Here is a 17,747-nt window from a genome sequence, read left to right as displayed (position 1 = left end):
CAGTAGCTCCTAGGTTCATTCGGATACTCAAACCCCTCCACCACGTTAAGGTTGCGATTCAAGGAGGAGAAAATAAATATAAAATAAAACTTTCATCTTAAAAAACTCATAAAAGAGTGGAATCATTGAATTTATATTAACAAATTATTGTGTAGTGGGGTTAATGTCTAATGATATCTCTGAACAAAATTAGTTAAATAATTAGTAATAATGGCCACAGGTCTTGAGTTTTAAGTGTAATTTATTTTAGAAATCAATTTATTTTGTAAATGCAGAAGAGCAAAGTTACCTTCAGTTTAACAGCGGCAGAAGAGTGTGTTTGTGTTATAACTTCGTATAAGTTTAGTTGGTACTCTGTATATTAAATATTTATGGTAGATTTCTTTGAGTGGATATTAACTCTTTAGCACGTTGGTGTTTGTTGTAGAAGAAAATTGATTTTTTTTTCCAAAGCTTTAAGTTTCCAGTCATAAAATGTTGAACTTTTTATTAAAACTACTTATCTGACCGTGTTTGAGACAGTCGCTCCTCCAGTTCCATGCTGCAGCGATATTAAAACATAAATTGAAATGACTGACTCTGCAATAACAAACTAGTTGTACTAATATGTGTCAAACTCAAGGCCCATGGGTTGAATGTGGTCCACCAAATACTGTTTTATTTTCATCTCTTCAATTAAACAGTTATGTTTCCTAGTCTTATCAATGAAATATCATGAATTCTTGGCAGAAACAGAAAGAGAATATATAATATTATATAATAATAAATTACTGTAGTTTTCAAGACACATCGGTGTGATGACACAACTTTATTTTGTCTCATGAATCACATCCACCTCCTGGATGTGTAATTTTTTTCTAAATCTTTTGTGTGATAAATTCCTGTTAATGGATTTCTGTGCTTTTCCTGTGACACTGAAATCGACACACGGCTCGACAAATCCACTTTAATCATATAAATCAGCTGGTTGAGTTAATCCATCCACAGGCTCTCTCTGAAGGATTTACACTTGTGATGATGATGATTGACTGTCTGGAGGAGCTGGGATGAAGGAGCACTCAGGCAGGAGGAGGGGAGAGGCTGCCTGTTGGATGGACATGACAGCTGGTGTCACTGAGCGTGTGTCATTTTCAGCACCGCTGCTGTGTGTCGAGCTTTGTGCATGAGAATATACAGCATTTCATCAGGCACAGACAGAGGCTGTGGAATTTCACTATCCCTCCCTCCCCCCCTCTCCCTCTCTGCCTCTCTCTCTCTCTCTCTCTCTCTCTCTCTCTCTCTCTCTCTCTCTCTCTCTCTCTCTCTCTCTCTCTCTCTCTCTCTCTCTCTCCGTCTCTCTGCCTCTCTCTCCCTCTCTATCTCTCTGTCTCTCTCTCTCCGTCTCTCTGCCTCTCTCTCTCTCTCTGTCTCTCTCGCTAAAGATGAAAACTTCAGCTGCCAGTCGCAGGGCCTGGGATCAACACTTGTTTTTATAATTGGATATTAATGGAATTAAAAGAGCTTGACTGAGCATACCATGCCAAATTAGATTGGTTCAACATTAAATGGACTACTCTATAAATATGACTGAATGTTAGAGCTTGCCTGAATTCTAGTTGTGATCTATTTTATTTATTAGAATGAGATCAGGCCTATAAGGTACTCTCAGGTTTTCAGGTTCAGATAGATCCATTATCAAAAATAAGCATATTATATCTTTATTTATAGAAACAGAAAGATAGAGACACTCCCCCTCTTTCTGTCACAGCATTGTTGGGCAACAATGACTCAAATCCACCAACTCTATAAAACGTCCCTGTGATTATTCTGACTTTAATTCTAAATTTGAATCAGCCATTACCATCCATTTGACGAAAATATTTGACACAGCATTAGCCGGATATTTAGCCTAATGGTTTATAAAATGAGAACGAATGGAGTTTTTCCTCAACCTTCAAAGCAGTCATTGTTATAGTCTTCATTTTTCTGTCAGAGTTTTAAATAAATAACAAAAACCCGAAAAATTCACAACTACATGAATGTATTATTTATAGTCTTGAAAATGAAATTATACCAAAAAATGTCCCTGAATATATTCCATACAGTTGTAGAAAACCAGTCTGATCAGTGTGTGACGACTGTGTGATGAGTGTGTGATTGTTTTCCATCAAGTTTGATACAAACAACATTGCCTGGTGTTGTTTGTACTTATACACGTCTAGTCACTGATAATATTCATGATTCCTAAAGGCACAAGTGGGAAAACAAATGACATTTGCGCTGCTGTGTAAGTGAATGGTGTTTATTTCCATTTCCTCTCAGTTAATTTTCCTCAGCCTTGTGGTGAAACGCTTTCGGAGACGTGTTTCATTAAACCAAAGAGGCAAAATACTTAACTTCTCCATTTAATTAAAGACAAGTTTAAGTTTTATTACATTATCGCTGGTGGGAAAAAATGAAGAGTGAAGTGGGAGAAAAGAGAGGGTGACATAAATCCCATTACCAAAGGTCTGGTTGCACTTAGCTCCGCTGAAAACGGGACATTGTGAATGACCCAGTTACATAGAGTAGTTAGTCGTTCAAGAGCATGGGGGAAATGGGGAAAAGTTACATCAATTTAATAACAATGCCAATACCAAACATTTTTGTTTTGAAAGTTATTAGATTAGGTAAAAACATATAGAAATATAAAATAAATGTAAATATCAACTCCTTAAATTTCCAAAAAGAACAAACTGCATACTGAATTCTCCAGACATTCATAGATGTCAAAAATAAGTATATTAATTACATAGACCATTATATTAATTCATGTAGGCTCTTCTCTGTATATGCCCTGGCTGAGCATACAGCGAGCCAAACCAGTGTATGTTCATCTTAGCTCTCGTCCATCAGTACCATGGACATATTTATAGTTAATTGCTGAGGGCCCATCTGTACTGAGAACAGAGTGGAGGAAATTAATTGTTTGAGTGTGTGCATGTCAGAGTCATGGGGTCATGACCTGCAGTGTGAGTGAAAATACACGCCGTAAACTCACTGTTTGGTACTAGAGAGAAATGACATGATTATAGTAATGTGTGTATACGTGCAGTAAACAGCATCTATGTAACTTCACGTTAGGGCATTTAAAATATTAACAGATTTACTGCACTGTACTGTATGCTAACTGGTTTAGACATTGTGTCTGTGATGGATTAGCAAAATATTAACTCCATAACAAAACTGTCAAATTTAATTATCCCATAAAGGAGTGTCCACTGCTGCCCCTGACATTTTAGAAACAATATGCATTATTGTAACTATCAAAATCACGTAACATTAAGGTAATTGAAATGTAAAACTGGTAAAGATTGGTAACATGGGAGAGCATTCTTCAGGACTCCAAAAAGTGCAGAATAATTTGGCAGAAACTATTGGTTTTCAGAACTTTACTGTCTGAGTTTGAGTCTTAGTTCTCGTCCTCCGACGCTCAGCTCAGTAGACTAACAGCAGCAACAGAAACAGGCACTTTCTGAGGAGCTGTTTGACAAACACACCGACTAATTGGCTTCTTGTCTGAGTTTCTACTGTTTTCTTTCTGAACTCGTTAAGGCATCTCGTCACCAGACCAATTCATGGCCATAAAAATAAATTACAGGACACATCCATGATGAACTGTTCACAGTTCAACTGGGAAAGTTGGAAAACTGACAAAATTATGTAGAAAAAGGTTGTTTGTAAGTCTGTTAGTTTTATTCTGCAGTTATCAGATGTAGGACTGGCCTGGAACTTCAACTGGGTTCGTCTGGACCCGACCCATGGTCCACCTTTCAGCTCTGGTATTTACAATATAAGACACTGATTTAACCACTTATAACCTTTGCCCAGTGTTGGGCTGAAATAAGTGATTAAACACATGTATAATGTTTTTAAATTGTATTTCGATAGAGGATAGAAGTATGGGCCTGTTTGTGATACAGCAGTGGCCTTCAGGTGGATAATTCTGAAAGCTGATGTTAATTATGGTCTTGACGAAAGGTCAAGAGGTCGGTGGAAACTTCCAGAATTAAAATTGGAGCGTTGCATTTTCAAGTTTAAGTGATGAGCTGATCTAGTCTGTGTTGAACATCAAAGGTACAGTTACCTCACATTGGTTATTCATAAATTCATAAATTGTTGTTTAAGAAAATATCGATACACTGAAATATTAAGACATTTAGTTTCACAGACCGTAATAGGTATTCTACAGTACTGTATCCAGTTTTTTATTAACAAGTTTTATTAACGCAGTGGAGCCAATATCGCTATTTCTTTTTTATTTCTACATATCCTGGGATTTATCCTGTATGTGTATGTGTGTGTCTAATGCAGGTACTACGTGTGTGTGGCCATCCTCATCTACTTCCTGCCTCTTCTGGTGATGGGTTGTGCTTATCTGGTGGTGGGGATGACCCTCTGGGCCAGTGAGATCCCTGGAGACTCCTCCGATCGCTATAGGGAGCAGCTGATCGCTAAACGAAAGGTAATGTTCTGAGCTTCGTTTCTCTGGATGATTTGCTTTTTATTTAAATTTTCTTTTTTTTAAAAAACTCTACATTTAGCTGCATACAGTAGAGTTGGTGGATTTCTGTCATTTCTCTGCATATCACCATTGTAGAAGACACGGTGTGTCTTTAAAAACGTCCTCAACAATATCAACAGTCCACTTCAGTCCATTTCACAGACTGGTCTGATGTGAGCAGGAATCAGATGTTGAAGTTAAAGCCTCCACAAACACATGCTGGGATTTGAGACGGTATCTTAAGCTCTGTGTACCTCGTGAAACCAAACAACAACGTGTATGGACTGTGTATTAGAGCAGCAACAAGAGGACGGGCAGTGGGATTATGTAGATATAGACATACACATACAGTGTACGTCATTCTGCCAGAGCGTTCAAATGTGTTAGGAATGGCTAGTGGACTGATACTGGACTGTCAGAATTTCAGGGTGGAACAATACTGAAGGCCAAATGCAGGAACATTATCACCTCGGCAGGAGCAGCCCACAGCAGCTGGAGGAGAAAAGATGGCATCACATTAATATCTGCATCCACAGCTACTCCAAGTTGCAGTATCAGTATCGAATATGAAAACATCCACAGTATATGTATCATTCACTATTTATACACAGGCAGAAGATTGAAAACAGCACAAAAACCTAAATGCATTTTTTATTTACTACTTATCAATGTTTTCTACTCCCTGTCTCTCGTCAACTCAGTTTAGCCTCTTTACTTTCTCTTTTCACCATCAGATCTGTTCTGAGCCTTTTCAACCTATTTCCCACTCCTTTCCTCTCAAGTTCCCATGACCTGCTGGTCACGGGTTTACAGTTTTGGTTTTGCAGCTCTGTAGAGAATATGGACCATGAAGGACACTTGCAAAGGCTTTTCTTTATCTTTGGCTGAACTTTCTCATACATTTTAGTGAGTCTCACTGTTAAAGTGCTACAATTTGTACTGCAATTTGTATAACTCTTAGTGTTGAGTGCATGAGTTCTCCATTACAATCAGAGATGTGAAGACATCAGTGTAGTTAATTTGTCTTCTCTGGACGGTGTTGTCTGTATAAAATTTGACTTGGGATTCTCGCTCCAAAATAGAAGAGTTTATTCTCTAAACTCCATTTTATTTTATTTGTTCTTGGGCAATTATGCATATGTAAAGTCTACCATCAACATTTACATTTTATTCATTTTGTTTCAAACACTGTCAGCATGGCTCTGACCGACCCCCACATGTAGAATGTTGTCAACCTCCCAGTAAGGCAGCTGCAGCTTAATGCTGACGGCTCTTGGACAAACAGCAGTAGCTCTGTTACCAACTGGTATTTGCCAGGTCATTCAAGCTAGTGACGTTTCATGACATAGCCATGCTCTAATTCTCACAAGGAGTATTTCAGAATGTTTTTCCATAATGCTTGTGTCGAGTCTGTATGAAGACTCGCTGTCGGGCAGAACCACATGACTGGTTGGGCTAATGATTCAGGTCTTTATAACAATGTAACCCAGTGGTTACAGGGTTCACATTCACACCCACTGTCCTCTGCCTAATAAAACCATAGTCCTTTACAAGGATACAAATATTACACCTCCTACCCACAGTGCTAATATTAGAGAGTCCTATGATAATATGTTATGTTGTTTGACTCACCATATAAAAGCCATAGAATTCGCAAAGCCATTACTTTATTTCAAAAGGCGTGTGACATTGAACATTTTTAATATAGAAACCTAAAGAACACAACATTGTGATTAAAAAAATAAATAAATATGGTCATATATTCTTTTCAGAATTTATAGTCATGCACAGCGGTTGTTACAAACACAAAATTATTTTTTCGTGTGCAATATATTTTCTTGGATTCGATGAACGTGTTACACCACAACTGCTCCATTCTTCAAGGGAATGCTAAGACCCCAAACAAGGCGATCCAGATTCTTCTCATTCAGAGCAGGTGGAAAAACCTATACCTACCTCTTCCGAGAGCACCTCCAGTCCTAACTCTTACCCAGCATGCCGTTCCTTAGGTAACGCCCCCCATCCCTAACTAATTATGTTCTGTTTTATCCTCTTTATTTTATCTACATATCTTCCATTTTAAGACTTCTTCTTCTACGTGGCTTGGTTGGTTTTTTTCTATACTTTTTTGTCCTTTTACTCTATGTGCCACTTATTGTCCTTATCTATTATTCTGTAAGATTAATAAAGTTTTCTGAATCTGTAGAAAACTGATTTGAGGCAGAGAATATTCTAGGTGACATAGCTAAGATGGTAGATTTACTCACTTTGGTGTGTTTCCTCAGCACCTGGTGCCTCAAGAAAATACCTTTTTTTCTGAACTTGAATTCTGAACCTTTTGGGCGCTGTACTGCCTGAACACCTCCTGTTTTTATCTCTTTTATATCACACATACTGTGATTGTTGTGATTTTTGTTTTCTGTCTCCAGTTTGTCCTTATTGATTTCTCACTTTAGCCCCTGTACCTGTGTCACACTGTGTCTGTCTTCACATCTGTCCGTGTACGTTATATTCAACTCTGTGTTATTGACAGCACTAATGAAGTGTCCATGTGGATCACGTTTCCATTCTGACAAATGGAAAGTTCAAAGAGTCTTTTCCTGGACACATTCAGCAGATCTAGATGGTTCAGTTTGTCCAGTGACCAGTGATCACAGAGCAGAGAGGTTGAACTTCAACAGTCTGAGTACAACAACGTGTCAACTGATGTGACGAGTAGACATTGTACATACATATTTATAAAGTAAGAAGAGATTGTATTTTTATGATAGTATAAATGTTTAACTGATTCACATGATTCAACTAGACTAACTGATGTGTAAAAAATAAAAAAACATTGTGGGGGGAAAAATATAAACAATAATAAAAACAATATAGTCAAAAGAATTACAGGTTAATGCAAACTGGTAACCTTAATGAACAAATAGCAAATTAAATAACTCACTATTAACTAAAATAATCAATTTGATTTGTGAAACATTGAAGGACATGAATGCATATCCTCACCAAAATATGATTGGACAGGTGAAACTGCCCTGAGAAGAAAAAGAAAATACATTGTATTTCTCTTTATAAACATACATTCAGATCCTAAAAGATGTTGAATGTACATATTCACTGGTTCCTGAATGTTTTTATCGTGGAGTACCATACATATTCTAAATACTGTCTACTAATCTACCAAGCTTCCACTGGTCAAATTTATAATAATGTGTATAAAAATGAAGAGAAAATGACATTAAGTGGGTCCAACAGGTGGTGAAGATGATGATCGTGGTGGTCTGCACCTTCGCCTTCTGCTGGCTGCCCTACCACGTCTACTTCCTGCTGTACGAGTTCCTTCCTGACATGTTTGAGGTCAGGCTCACCCAGCAGTTCTACCTGGCCATCATGTGGCTGGCCATGAGCTCCACAATGTACAACCCCATCATCTACTGCTGCCTCAACGACAGGTGAGTCAGCAAACACATCCTTTATTGGTCACCAGTGCTGATGCTAACTGTATTGATATGCTAATTCTTTACCTAGCTAAGTTCCTACAGTATGGGGTATTGGGGTGTATTTGAAATATTTTTTGGCTAACATGTAACTAATATTTTAGCTACTCCATGTTAATCTTTCGGCTAATTTCTGGGTTGTTAGTTTGAGGAATTTTATCTATGTATACTTATACCGACTTAATTTCACTTTACTTTTTTTTCTTTTAAATTCTACTCAGTCCCTAGTCACCTTAAGACCCTTTGAGGGCAATGTTCTCATAGTCTGTCAGGCTACTTATTTCAGCTCATTTTTACATCTTCATTGTACTATCCTTTCTACAATGCACCCAAGTGTGACACATTTTACTTTAACTCAAGTTTACTTTTCTAACTTTTATTTAAGTTAGAAGGCGTGCTTATTAGTTTTCTTTGGATTTTTCAAGAATTAAGATAAGTTCACAAATATCTAGAAGGGAGGGAATTTGTTTTCTTGTTTACTGACCTTCTAGACTCCAGCCGATGAAACACACACACACAGACATAATGACGAGCAGATGAGAAGCAGAAATCTGCTCATCCTCATTTTTGGACCATTTGTCTACAGAGAAACCAGGGAAACTTTTAGTTGAAATAAACTCATGGTGTCATAAACAAAAATTCAAATCCCATCCCTGAAACTAACTGAATCCAACTGTGAAAAAGTACTGCAGCAGTGATGTGGGAAGAGCCTGTCATTTAAAAAGTGAGTGATTTTAAAGATGGTGATTTGGCTAAATAAAGGCAGATGGTCAGCTCTGCTGGCTGTCGATGATCAATCATCTCCCATTGTCTCACTCATCGCAGCCACCTGTTAATTGTCTTTGTGCTGTCGGAGATGTGGGATTTCTCACTTGGTTTGTTTTCGCTAGTGAAATGGAATCAAATCCCAAAAAAAAAAATACTGTTTCATCTGGTCCACAGTGTGTGGAGTTTTAGATATTCTGTAAAGGATATTGACTGGCTTCTTTCTCCATTACCTGGACTGATTTGAATTCAAATGCATGGCCCTTTGTTGGACCTCTTCCTCAACTCTCTTCTTTTTTCCATTAGTCCTCTCTCACCTCTTCTTCTCCCCCATCCTCTCTTTTCCATCTTCTCCTCCTGGCCTATTTGTTTGGATTTTAAATGTTTGCTGAGATGTCGTCAGCCATCAGCCGTTTTTTGTCTTCTGTCTTTAGTTTATTTTGTATGCACCCGCATACAGTCAGATTTGTCTGAGTGGGTAAAATAACAACCTCTTACAATCTCTTGTTTTTGCATTTGCACCGTAGTGCAGGGGTCACAAACATAGGGACCGGGGTCACCAAGTAGCCCTCATGGACTTTCACCCGAGAAGTGTGTTCTAAAAATACAGCTGATCAGAAAGAAAAAAATATTTAATTAATTACATCCCTGTTCTTTATTTAATTAATCACACTCGTGTTGTTGTTCAGATGCAATAACAATAGTGGGAAGGAGATCTACCCCTGTATGTCCTAATATTACTACATCATTCAGAAAGTGTGTATCAAACACATCATGCAGACGTAATGAGATTGTTAACAGTGCTTCACTCACTCTCGCCCTCTATCTGCGGTGGCTTTACTTCTAATCGTGGCTCTGTGTTGTAAACTGTGTTGTCAGTTGGTGGGAGGTTGGACAAAAGTGGAATGTTGTTATTGTGAGATGCAAACACAGATTGGATTAAGACTGTGTGAATTTACCCCTATGTAAATAAGTGTGTCAACATCAAACGGAATTTACACAGAACGTTATTGTACTGAAGCAGCGTGAAGATCATCATACAGGGCTGATGCATTTAAATTCACTGCTGCAAAAATGTAGATGAACAAGAATCTTTTTTGTCATCGTCAGTTCTCGTCCTCATGATGTTTTAATGAGGTTTCACATTTATTTGTTGTCAATAAAAAAAGTTGGTCAGATGGTCTGAAAGAAAGTTAAACAAATATATTCACCAGAGATTTTTTAGTTCATACAGTTGGTTAGTTTTCACACTTTCTACTGTGTGCAAATTAGTTATGACTTAAACAACTGAACCTCAGTTTGTGTTTGTTTGTGTTTGTGTACTTTGTTACAGCCAAGTTGTGATTTCTGTACGTCTGAGGTTGAAACCTGTCGTGTTTCACCCCAAAAAATGTCCATTAATAATTTAACCATCACTACTGACTTTTCCTTCAAAAAAAAAGAAAAAACCCCAAATACCTTTACTTTAGACTGTTGTTATTGTTGTAGCACAAAATAAATAAAAAGCAGTACAATCCAATAATTAAAAAAAGTTCAAAATTTCAAAATAAGCATTTGCTCTTTCAACAGAACCTCCCGGTTTTTATGTGACACCAAAAACACTACTGACTGTGTTTGACTACAGTTCAAACATGGGCAAAAGTCAAATCCATATTTGTTCTTATCGGAGTCGTGGCTGACACACTGCTGCTCCACAAATCACTCACACAGAGTGGGATGTTACTCGCTTTTATTCATTCATGTTCCAGAGTTACAATAATCTGATGAAAATAACCTCAAGAATCATTGTTTAAGCACTCATCTGCATAATATTAGACACACTCCATGTAAACGAATGATGGCCTTCTATTTTAAATCAACCATAATATTTATAACAAAATAAGAATTCTCTGTCCCTCTGGTCTTAGGTTCCGTGCCGGTTTCAAACACGCCTTCCACTGCTGCCCATGTGTCCCTGAAGGCTCCTACGATGGCCTGGAGATGAAGTCCACTCGCTACCTTCAGACTCAGACCAGCGTCTACAAGGCCAGCCGGATGGAGACCACCGTATCTACTGTTCTCCAGGTCGCAGATGAAATGGGGCATTCAAAAATCAAGTCTGCAGCGTTCCCAGGCTCCTGTGGCGCTGCGGTACGGGCAGGGCCTCATAGCTTCTCCCTGGATCTGACGTCCAATGGGACATCATCCAGAAGTGTCTCCAAGACAGTGTCAGAAACTTCCAGTTTCTACTCCAGCAACAACATGCAGGAATAGACTGATGAAAGTGGAGTTTCTCTGGAGAATATGTTGCCTGTCTGTCTTTGAGTGAGCTGTGAATGTGTGACTTCATCTGCAAGTGTTTGATAAGTCTAAGGAGTTCACCGGAACATTCTGTAAGGACAGGGACAGAGATTTCATCTTTACCCCATCGCCCTGTATTAAGCCTCACGCTTCTGACCAGATCAACATTCATCGGAGAGATTCAGAAGATTTAACAACACAAGCACATTCCAGTTTAAGAGCCAAACTGAAGCAGGCGCCGCTGAGCTTCACAGCATCAGCTCCTCACACCAGACACCACCTTCTCATCTTCTCTCAATGAAGAGAAAAGCTTCACACATCCTAAGTCACACAAGCTGTGTGACTTCACACAGCCTATTTTAGAGAGAGGAGCTTTACCCAGAGAAGAGCGGGCTGTGACACAGAGTAGCATTCTGTTCTAACAGATTGCGCTCCCTGAGAGGAGGAAAAAAGTAAAATAAAAGTGAGTTGTTTTTCATTAGATGTTCTCACAGGAAGGTTTTCACAGGAAGTCCCTCACCAGCAGACACTGAAAAACAGCGGTTTCACTTTCACTTGTGTGTCTGTGTGTGTGTGCACGTGCGTGCGTGTGTGTGTGTGTGTGTGTGTGTGTGCAGAGCAAAATATTCAATCTTAAACATGTAACAACAAGACAGGTTTTCCTCAAACTAAAATAGAGATTGAGTTCCTTCCTGGCTGGAATGGGACTCTGAAGATCTCCTGCCGACTTGATTGGAGAGGTCTGGTCATCACCTGACAGGTCAACCATCAAGATCAGCCTCCAGTCAAATAAACATTACTTTGCAACAGCAGGAAAGATCATCTTTGAACGTCGTAACATCAGGTCTACAGAGAACACAGGAAGCTAAACTGCCCAGAGTGAGACGTCAGTCCAGACTGGACAGTGGAGCAGGTGAAAGTTCATCCACCTCAAGTTAAATGCAAGTTGCAAGTTACTTCTACGTTTAGGGTGAAGTGTCGTCAGCACGACGAGGCAATTTGGATTTTTTTGAAGACCGTGCTTTGACATGATGTTGTGGAGATGAATTATTTTGGTACTCTAATATGAGTAATATGAACTGATTGAAACTGGACTGAAAACAAAACTATTAACATGCGTAAGAATTGACAGATTGACAGCAAACCTAGTCCTGCATACAACGGTCACTCACTATTCCTCACAGCTCTGTACATGTGTGTCCACAGTTTCTTCATCAGGCCTCCACCCAGGTCCAAGGTGAAACCCATGTCCTCAAATAAGTTCATGAACCTAGACTATGGTGTCCATCTCACTTCCAAAACAAAAGCCCAAAACAGTGTGAGCTGAGATGAATTGACTTTTTAAAACGTTTAAATGTGCTTAGATTTCCAACAACTGATCAGAAATAGTTGCTACAGAGTCCGGTGTACTTCTAGGTGTTTTGCAAGTTACAGCCAACAACCCAGCAGCTCATCAACTTCTTACAAAATATTGTGTTATTGATAGATTTCAGCCCATTTAAGAGTTAAGAAAAAACCATTGTTGGTTTTGCAGCTTAGCCACCAAAACATCCAGACCTGTTCTCTCTGTTTTTTAAAACAAATATTTTTCTGCTTTTTGGACACAGCAAACAGTGAACCTCAAACTTTAGGCACGGCTTTACTTTGACTTTCATACATAAAAGAAATATTCAGGTAAAGAGTCCATATCAGGTAAAAACATGGCTATATATATACATTATATATTTTTGTGTGTTTTGGGCGAGCGCTCACATTTTTAGTGGTAACATGGTTTTTTCACATACACACACATACACGTAAAGTATTATTATAAACTGATTCCACATAATAACCCACCACCACCATCTTGTCAAGAGTCATTCATTTCAATGTGTTCTATTTATAAAACGTATAAATAATCTTTTCAAGATGCTGCGGCTCGTACGTCAGTTTTATTGCTTGAAATTAAATAGGACAAAATTATTCATCGGCAAAATAATTTTGACCCCAGTGACCTACAGTTGGACTTTTAACTGAATCCACATGATTTGCATTTTTGCTGTGCACATAACAAACAGCCAGCCTTATCTGCTGTAAACAGTTAGGCTACATTTAACAGACAAATATTCCATCTGTGTCACAGAGGGCAGAAAATCTGTTTTAATAAGTCGTAGTGGTTTCTAAATGAATACTGAGAGGTTCAGAAAGGGGGTTCAAAAAATAAATTTCATCTTCTGCATCAGAAATCAAGTCAGAATTAACACATTTTATTATTAGATAAAGAAGTGTGCCACGTGTTACATTCACTGCCTGAATAATCAGGTTACAAGGTGAATTTCCCTTGCACTCTACGGGTACGGCACGTGCTCATGCATGCAAAGAATTGTCACCTGTTGACACTCATCATTGTCTGTCAGTCTGTGGCACGCACGCACGCACGCACACACACACACATGGACCGTCGCCCTCCTAACTCCCATCTATTCTCAGCCACAAAGCTTGTTGTGATAAATTCCTCTGTCAGCTGACGTGAAACTATGCAGCAGATGTGAAGCAGGTGATGTTTATAGAACCACAGGGACAAACTCTTTTACAGAATTACATTTTGTTTCACAATCAAATTAGGGTTTCTGTGAAAATCTCTTAGAGAGCTTTTACTTAATTATGAGTGACAAATACTTTACAGAAAAGTGCTGGGGTGGAGTGCTGGAGTGCTGCAGACTTTTAGGTTGGATAATGACATGTCTTTAAACTTCACATTGTGGTAAACATTTTTAAATGTTTTTAGGCACAAACTCCAACACTCTGTCTTTATCCAGACAGAAGTATCTCTATAATTTTTTTTTCTCCAAACAAATGCTGACGTACATGTGAACTGACTAGTTGATACCATGACCTTAAACCAGTGGTTCTCAAAAATGTTTGGTCATTGGGTTTTCCAGCCCCACCTGCTGTTATGGCCCCGACAAAAGTCTTGACAAATTACATTTCACATGAATTGAACTAACAGCAATGGACGTCATATTTGCCTTAAATCCACCTATGATTCATTAGTTGCTACTGTCACTACTTACATGATGAAAACAATCTTAATCAGGCCCTTTTTTATCAGAATGTCAAACATCAGAAAATAAACCACAAAAACATTTATTTTCAAAAATCCCAGCTCTACAGAATGCTGATAAGGTCTGCAGGTCCATCACTGTCTCAGCACAAGGTTCATTCCTTTACAAGTGACAAGGATATATATTTCATAAAACCAAGATAAATAGAAAGAAAGGTCACATTGACCAGAGAAGAGGAAACAATATACAGTGAACATGAGAGGATAATATTTACTTGTCATCCACCAGCGATGATGATCTTTTCCTTCATGTTGACTTTAATGTCAGTTACATTTTCCTCTGAGCTTTGGGGAAATAAAAGTCCTATACAAGTCATCAGGTCAGTAATGACTTGTTTTCCCAAAAATCACTGTGGGACTTTCTGATCACGTCCCTGACTTTGATGCTGTCTGCTAGAATATTGACATGATCTGATAACATGATGTTTTAATGGTAGCAACAAGAGATATTAATGTCCAGTATTTCTGAGGATTTTCCCAGCATGTATATTTTTTACATACGCATAAGTATTTAGATTGATGATGTCATTCGTAAAACACTATACACCATCCTTTATGTTAAAATCACATTAATTAATCAAATACATTGTTAATGACACAACATACTGGTAAAAGTAGCCAAAATGTTTTTGATTTCTTGTTCCAAACGACTGCAAATCTTGTGTTGTTCAGTGTGTATACAGCCACTACTTCAGAGAAGATGAAAATGTTATGTTCAAGAAGAAAACAATGAAACTCTAGAAAGTAATTTTTTATAAGCTTTTATTATCCCATTTTTTATTTGTAAGATTGTAAAACTCTAGGTTACACTCATTTTTGGTTTCTACTTTAACTGAACACAAGTATAAAAACATTCATGATGAGGAGATTTTTTTCTTTTCTTATTACACGGCTCATCTGCTTCAATAACAGAGTTAATTGCATGTCATGGCATCAATTTTTAATAAGAGACTTAGAACAATGGCAGTCATTCGGGCACAGAAACAAAGTAAGGCCGCTTTTATGACAAATACATCAAGTTGTAATATACGTAATATGCAAGAAGAAACCCAAACTTTACATTAAGGACTTATTGCCATTCTTTATTGGCATTTTTGGAGTTGTCACCGTCTGTGGTTGTAGTGGTACAGACAAACGCTGACAGGTTGCAGTGGAGAGGCGCCAGGCAAGCTGCACAGCAGGGTGAAAATTCTCATCAGTACATCTCTTCCTCTGTTTCTGTCCCTCATCTTCTAATCAGGCTAATTACAGCAGCAGAAAGGAGAGGAGAGGAGAGGAGAGGAGGGTAGAGGAGAGGAGAGGAGATAGGAGGAGCAGGCGAACACACATTCACCTCCCGCACAGCAGCCAATGAACTCACACACTCACACACACAAGGTCTGTCTCCCTGTGTTCTTATTATACTCATGCATCACTGGCACAGAACTCCATTGATAAAAATGTGTTGTTCAAAATCATGCTTTACCGTAGTCGTCCACGCAGCTGTGTTTGGGGTACGGCACATCATTTTAGCTTCTGCTTGTGTACTTTTTGGAGTCCATAAACCTTATGGCAAAAGAAATATTAATAGATGGAACATGTTGTCTGGTTTAAACCATAGAAGAGGTAAACAAGTCTAATTCTTCCAAACCTTAGTTGAAACACACCCTGGGGGTTGTTTGTTCCTTCGATTCTCAGTCCGGTTATGATGCACAATTATCAGAATAACAAATGACACAAAACGTGATCCAAATTCAATCAACAGTCACAATAACCAGCAGAGACATCCCCTACTGGTCGGTCAAGGTTATTTCTGCTTCACTTTTAGGCTCCTCCTATCACCATCTACCACCACATGTACAGAGTGTGTTGTTTTTCCCATGTCTAGATGAATTTTGTGGGATGTTGCAACTTCTAAACCCCCCCTGGACTGTGATGATATAAGTAACTGTATTTGTGTGTTATGTTATATATACTTTAATGGAGACATGTTTACAATGAAACATAGTGTAATCTTGAGACTACGAGTGTGTGTCCTTGACAAAAGAAAATACTGGTGTGGAGGAAATTTTTACAGTGGTAGTTCTACTGTTGTATCATGTGTTTTAATGTAAAAAAAAACAACAACAACAAAAAAAAAGATCCTTGCAATGACACTCTGCCTTTTTATGCCGTAGCTTTGATCATATGTTTGTCAGTAGGATGTTAATTAAAAATGTATAAAACAGATCAAATGACTATCAAACATCACAAACACACACTCCGAACATCTGATGTTTAATAACTTTTGTAAATGTAACAACACTAATGACCTTACCATGTATGTAAATGTATTTCATCAACAGTTACATACAGTGTGCCCTAAAACTGATGTTGTTCATTTATATCATTTTGTTTCAATTCAGCACTGCCGCTTATGACAGTAATTATTTAAATATATAGTGTGTAAGAAAAACGTAACGTGATGCCGATAAATCTATCTTTTACTAAATGAATATGAATATATTGTGGCCACTTTTGCCATTAACAGTCAATGTTCTGTATTGTGTTGCTTTCAGTGTTGCTTTTGTCATGTCTGCATTTCTATCACTGCAGGAATAATAGAGCACACCTAGTCAGCACATCCACGTGGGCCAAGATTTCATGATTGTAAATACATACAGTATGATGGCCACCTCTGACAATGATACAGCAGAGGCTTTTTTTTTTTTTTTTTAACAAATTAGGAATGCGTTTGGGCCTTGTTTACATGTCTGACTGGTAACAGATTTAGAGATTTTTAAACTGAGAGGCAAATGTCAGACACATTTCACCGTTCCTGGCTTTTTTGGGGATGAATGTTTGGCCAAACTCCAACGACTGGGTAAAAATTAATTTTTGCCGTATTGGAGACGACCTTTGACTGGGATGCCACCAAATAAGGATTTAGCAAAGAATAGAAAACTGCCAAAGTGCCATTGGTCCACGACCAGAGTCGGTCCAATTAAAGTTACCAGATATGGATGAGCTCCAAATAAAAGCGCTGGCTGTGAAGTGAGATTTAATGTTAATCTGTTTCATTCAAACTGTAGTCATGCTTTTGCTCTTTAAAAAGAAAAACCTGATGTTATTTTCCAGTGGCTACTGTTTTAAGGTGACAGTGTATCTGTGGATGCTGTTATTGTTGCCTGACTATAGTGGAGTCATGTTTACTGTACAGTGAATGTGTTTACCTGCGCAGTTGGACAAAACTGATAAAACTGATAAATCTGTACATCTATTTTAACGTCTTGTAATAAAGAACAAGGGAAACTGCAGTAATGACTGACACACACGTTGTTGTTTTTGTTTTTGCAGGAAAAAACGTGAACGTGAGAGAGAGAGAGTAAAAGTGAGAGAGAGATTTGATTGGATTTTGGTCTCCAGATCATCCAGATCAAACACCTTTTGGCAAAGGGTTGCAAACACAAAGCATGCTGCACAGCCTCAGTAAAAAGTTCAATATTGATTGAATAAAATACATATCTGCAGTGCAGAGAGCTGAGAGAGAGAGGGAGAGGGGGAGAGAGAGAAGGACAGCGAGAGAGAGAGAGCGAGAGAAAGAGAGACAGAGCTGAGAATG

The 17,747-nt window shown here is 38.3% G+C and overlaps 1 protein-coding gene across 1 annotated transcript in view; it reads left to right on the top strand.

The window, feature by feature from the left end:
- The window catches only part of tacr1a (tachykinin receptor 1a), a 37,488-nt gene extending 20,033 nt beyond the window's left edge, over positions 1 to 17,455 (top strand). Inside the window, exons 3-5 of the mRNA XM_017042808.2 lie at positions 4,333 to 4,483; positions 7,778 to 7,974; positions 10,692 to 17,455. Coding sequence (XP_016898297.1) covers positions 4,333 to 4,483; positions 7,778 to 7,974; positions 10,692 to 11,037 — 694 coding nt within the window. The 3' untranslated portion in view covers positions 11,038 to 17,455. The remainder of the gene's footprint in view (positions 1 to 4,332; positions 4,484 to 7,777; positions 7,975 to 10,691) is intronic.
- Positions 17,456 to 17,747: the final 292 nt, after the last annotated feature.

This window comes from Cynoglossus semilaevis, chromosome Z (assembly GCF_000523025.1).
Source record: "Cynoglossus semilaevis isolate Cse_v1.0 chromosome Z, Cse_v1.0, whole genome shotgun sequence".
In the NCBI taxonomy this organism is placed as follows: Eukaryota; Metazoa; Chordata; class Actinopteri; order Pleuronectiformes; family Cynoglossidae; genus Cynoglossus; species Cynoglossus semilaevis.
This window is presented reverse-complemented; position numbering and strand designations above follow the sequence as displayed.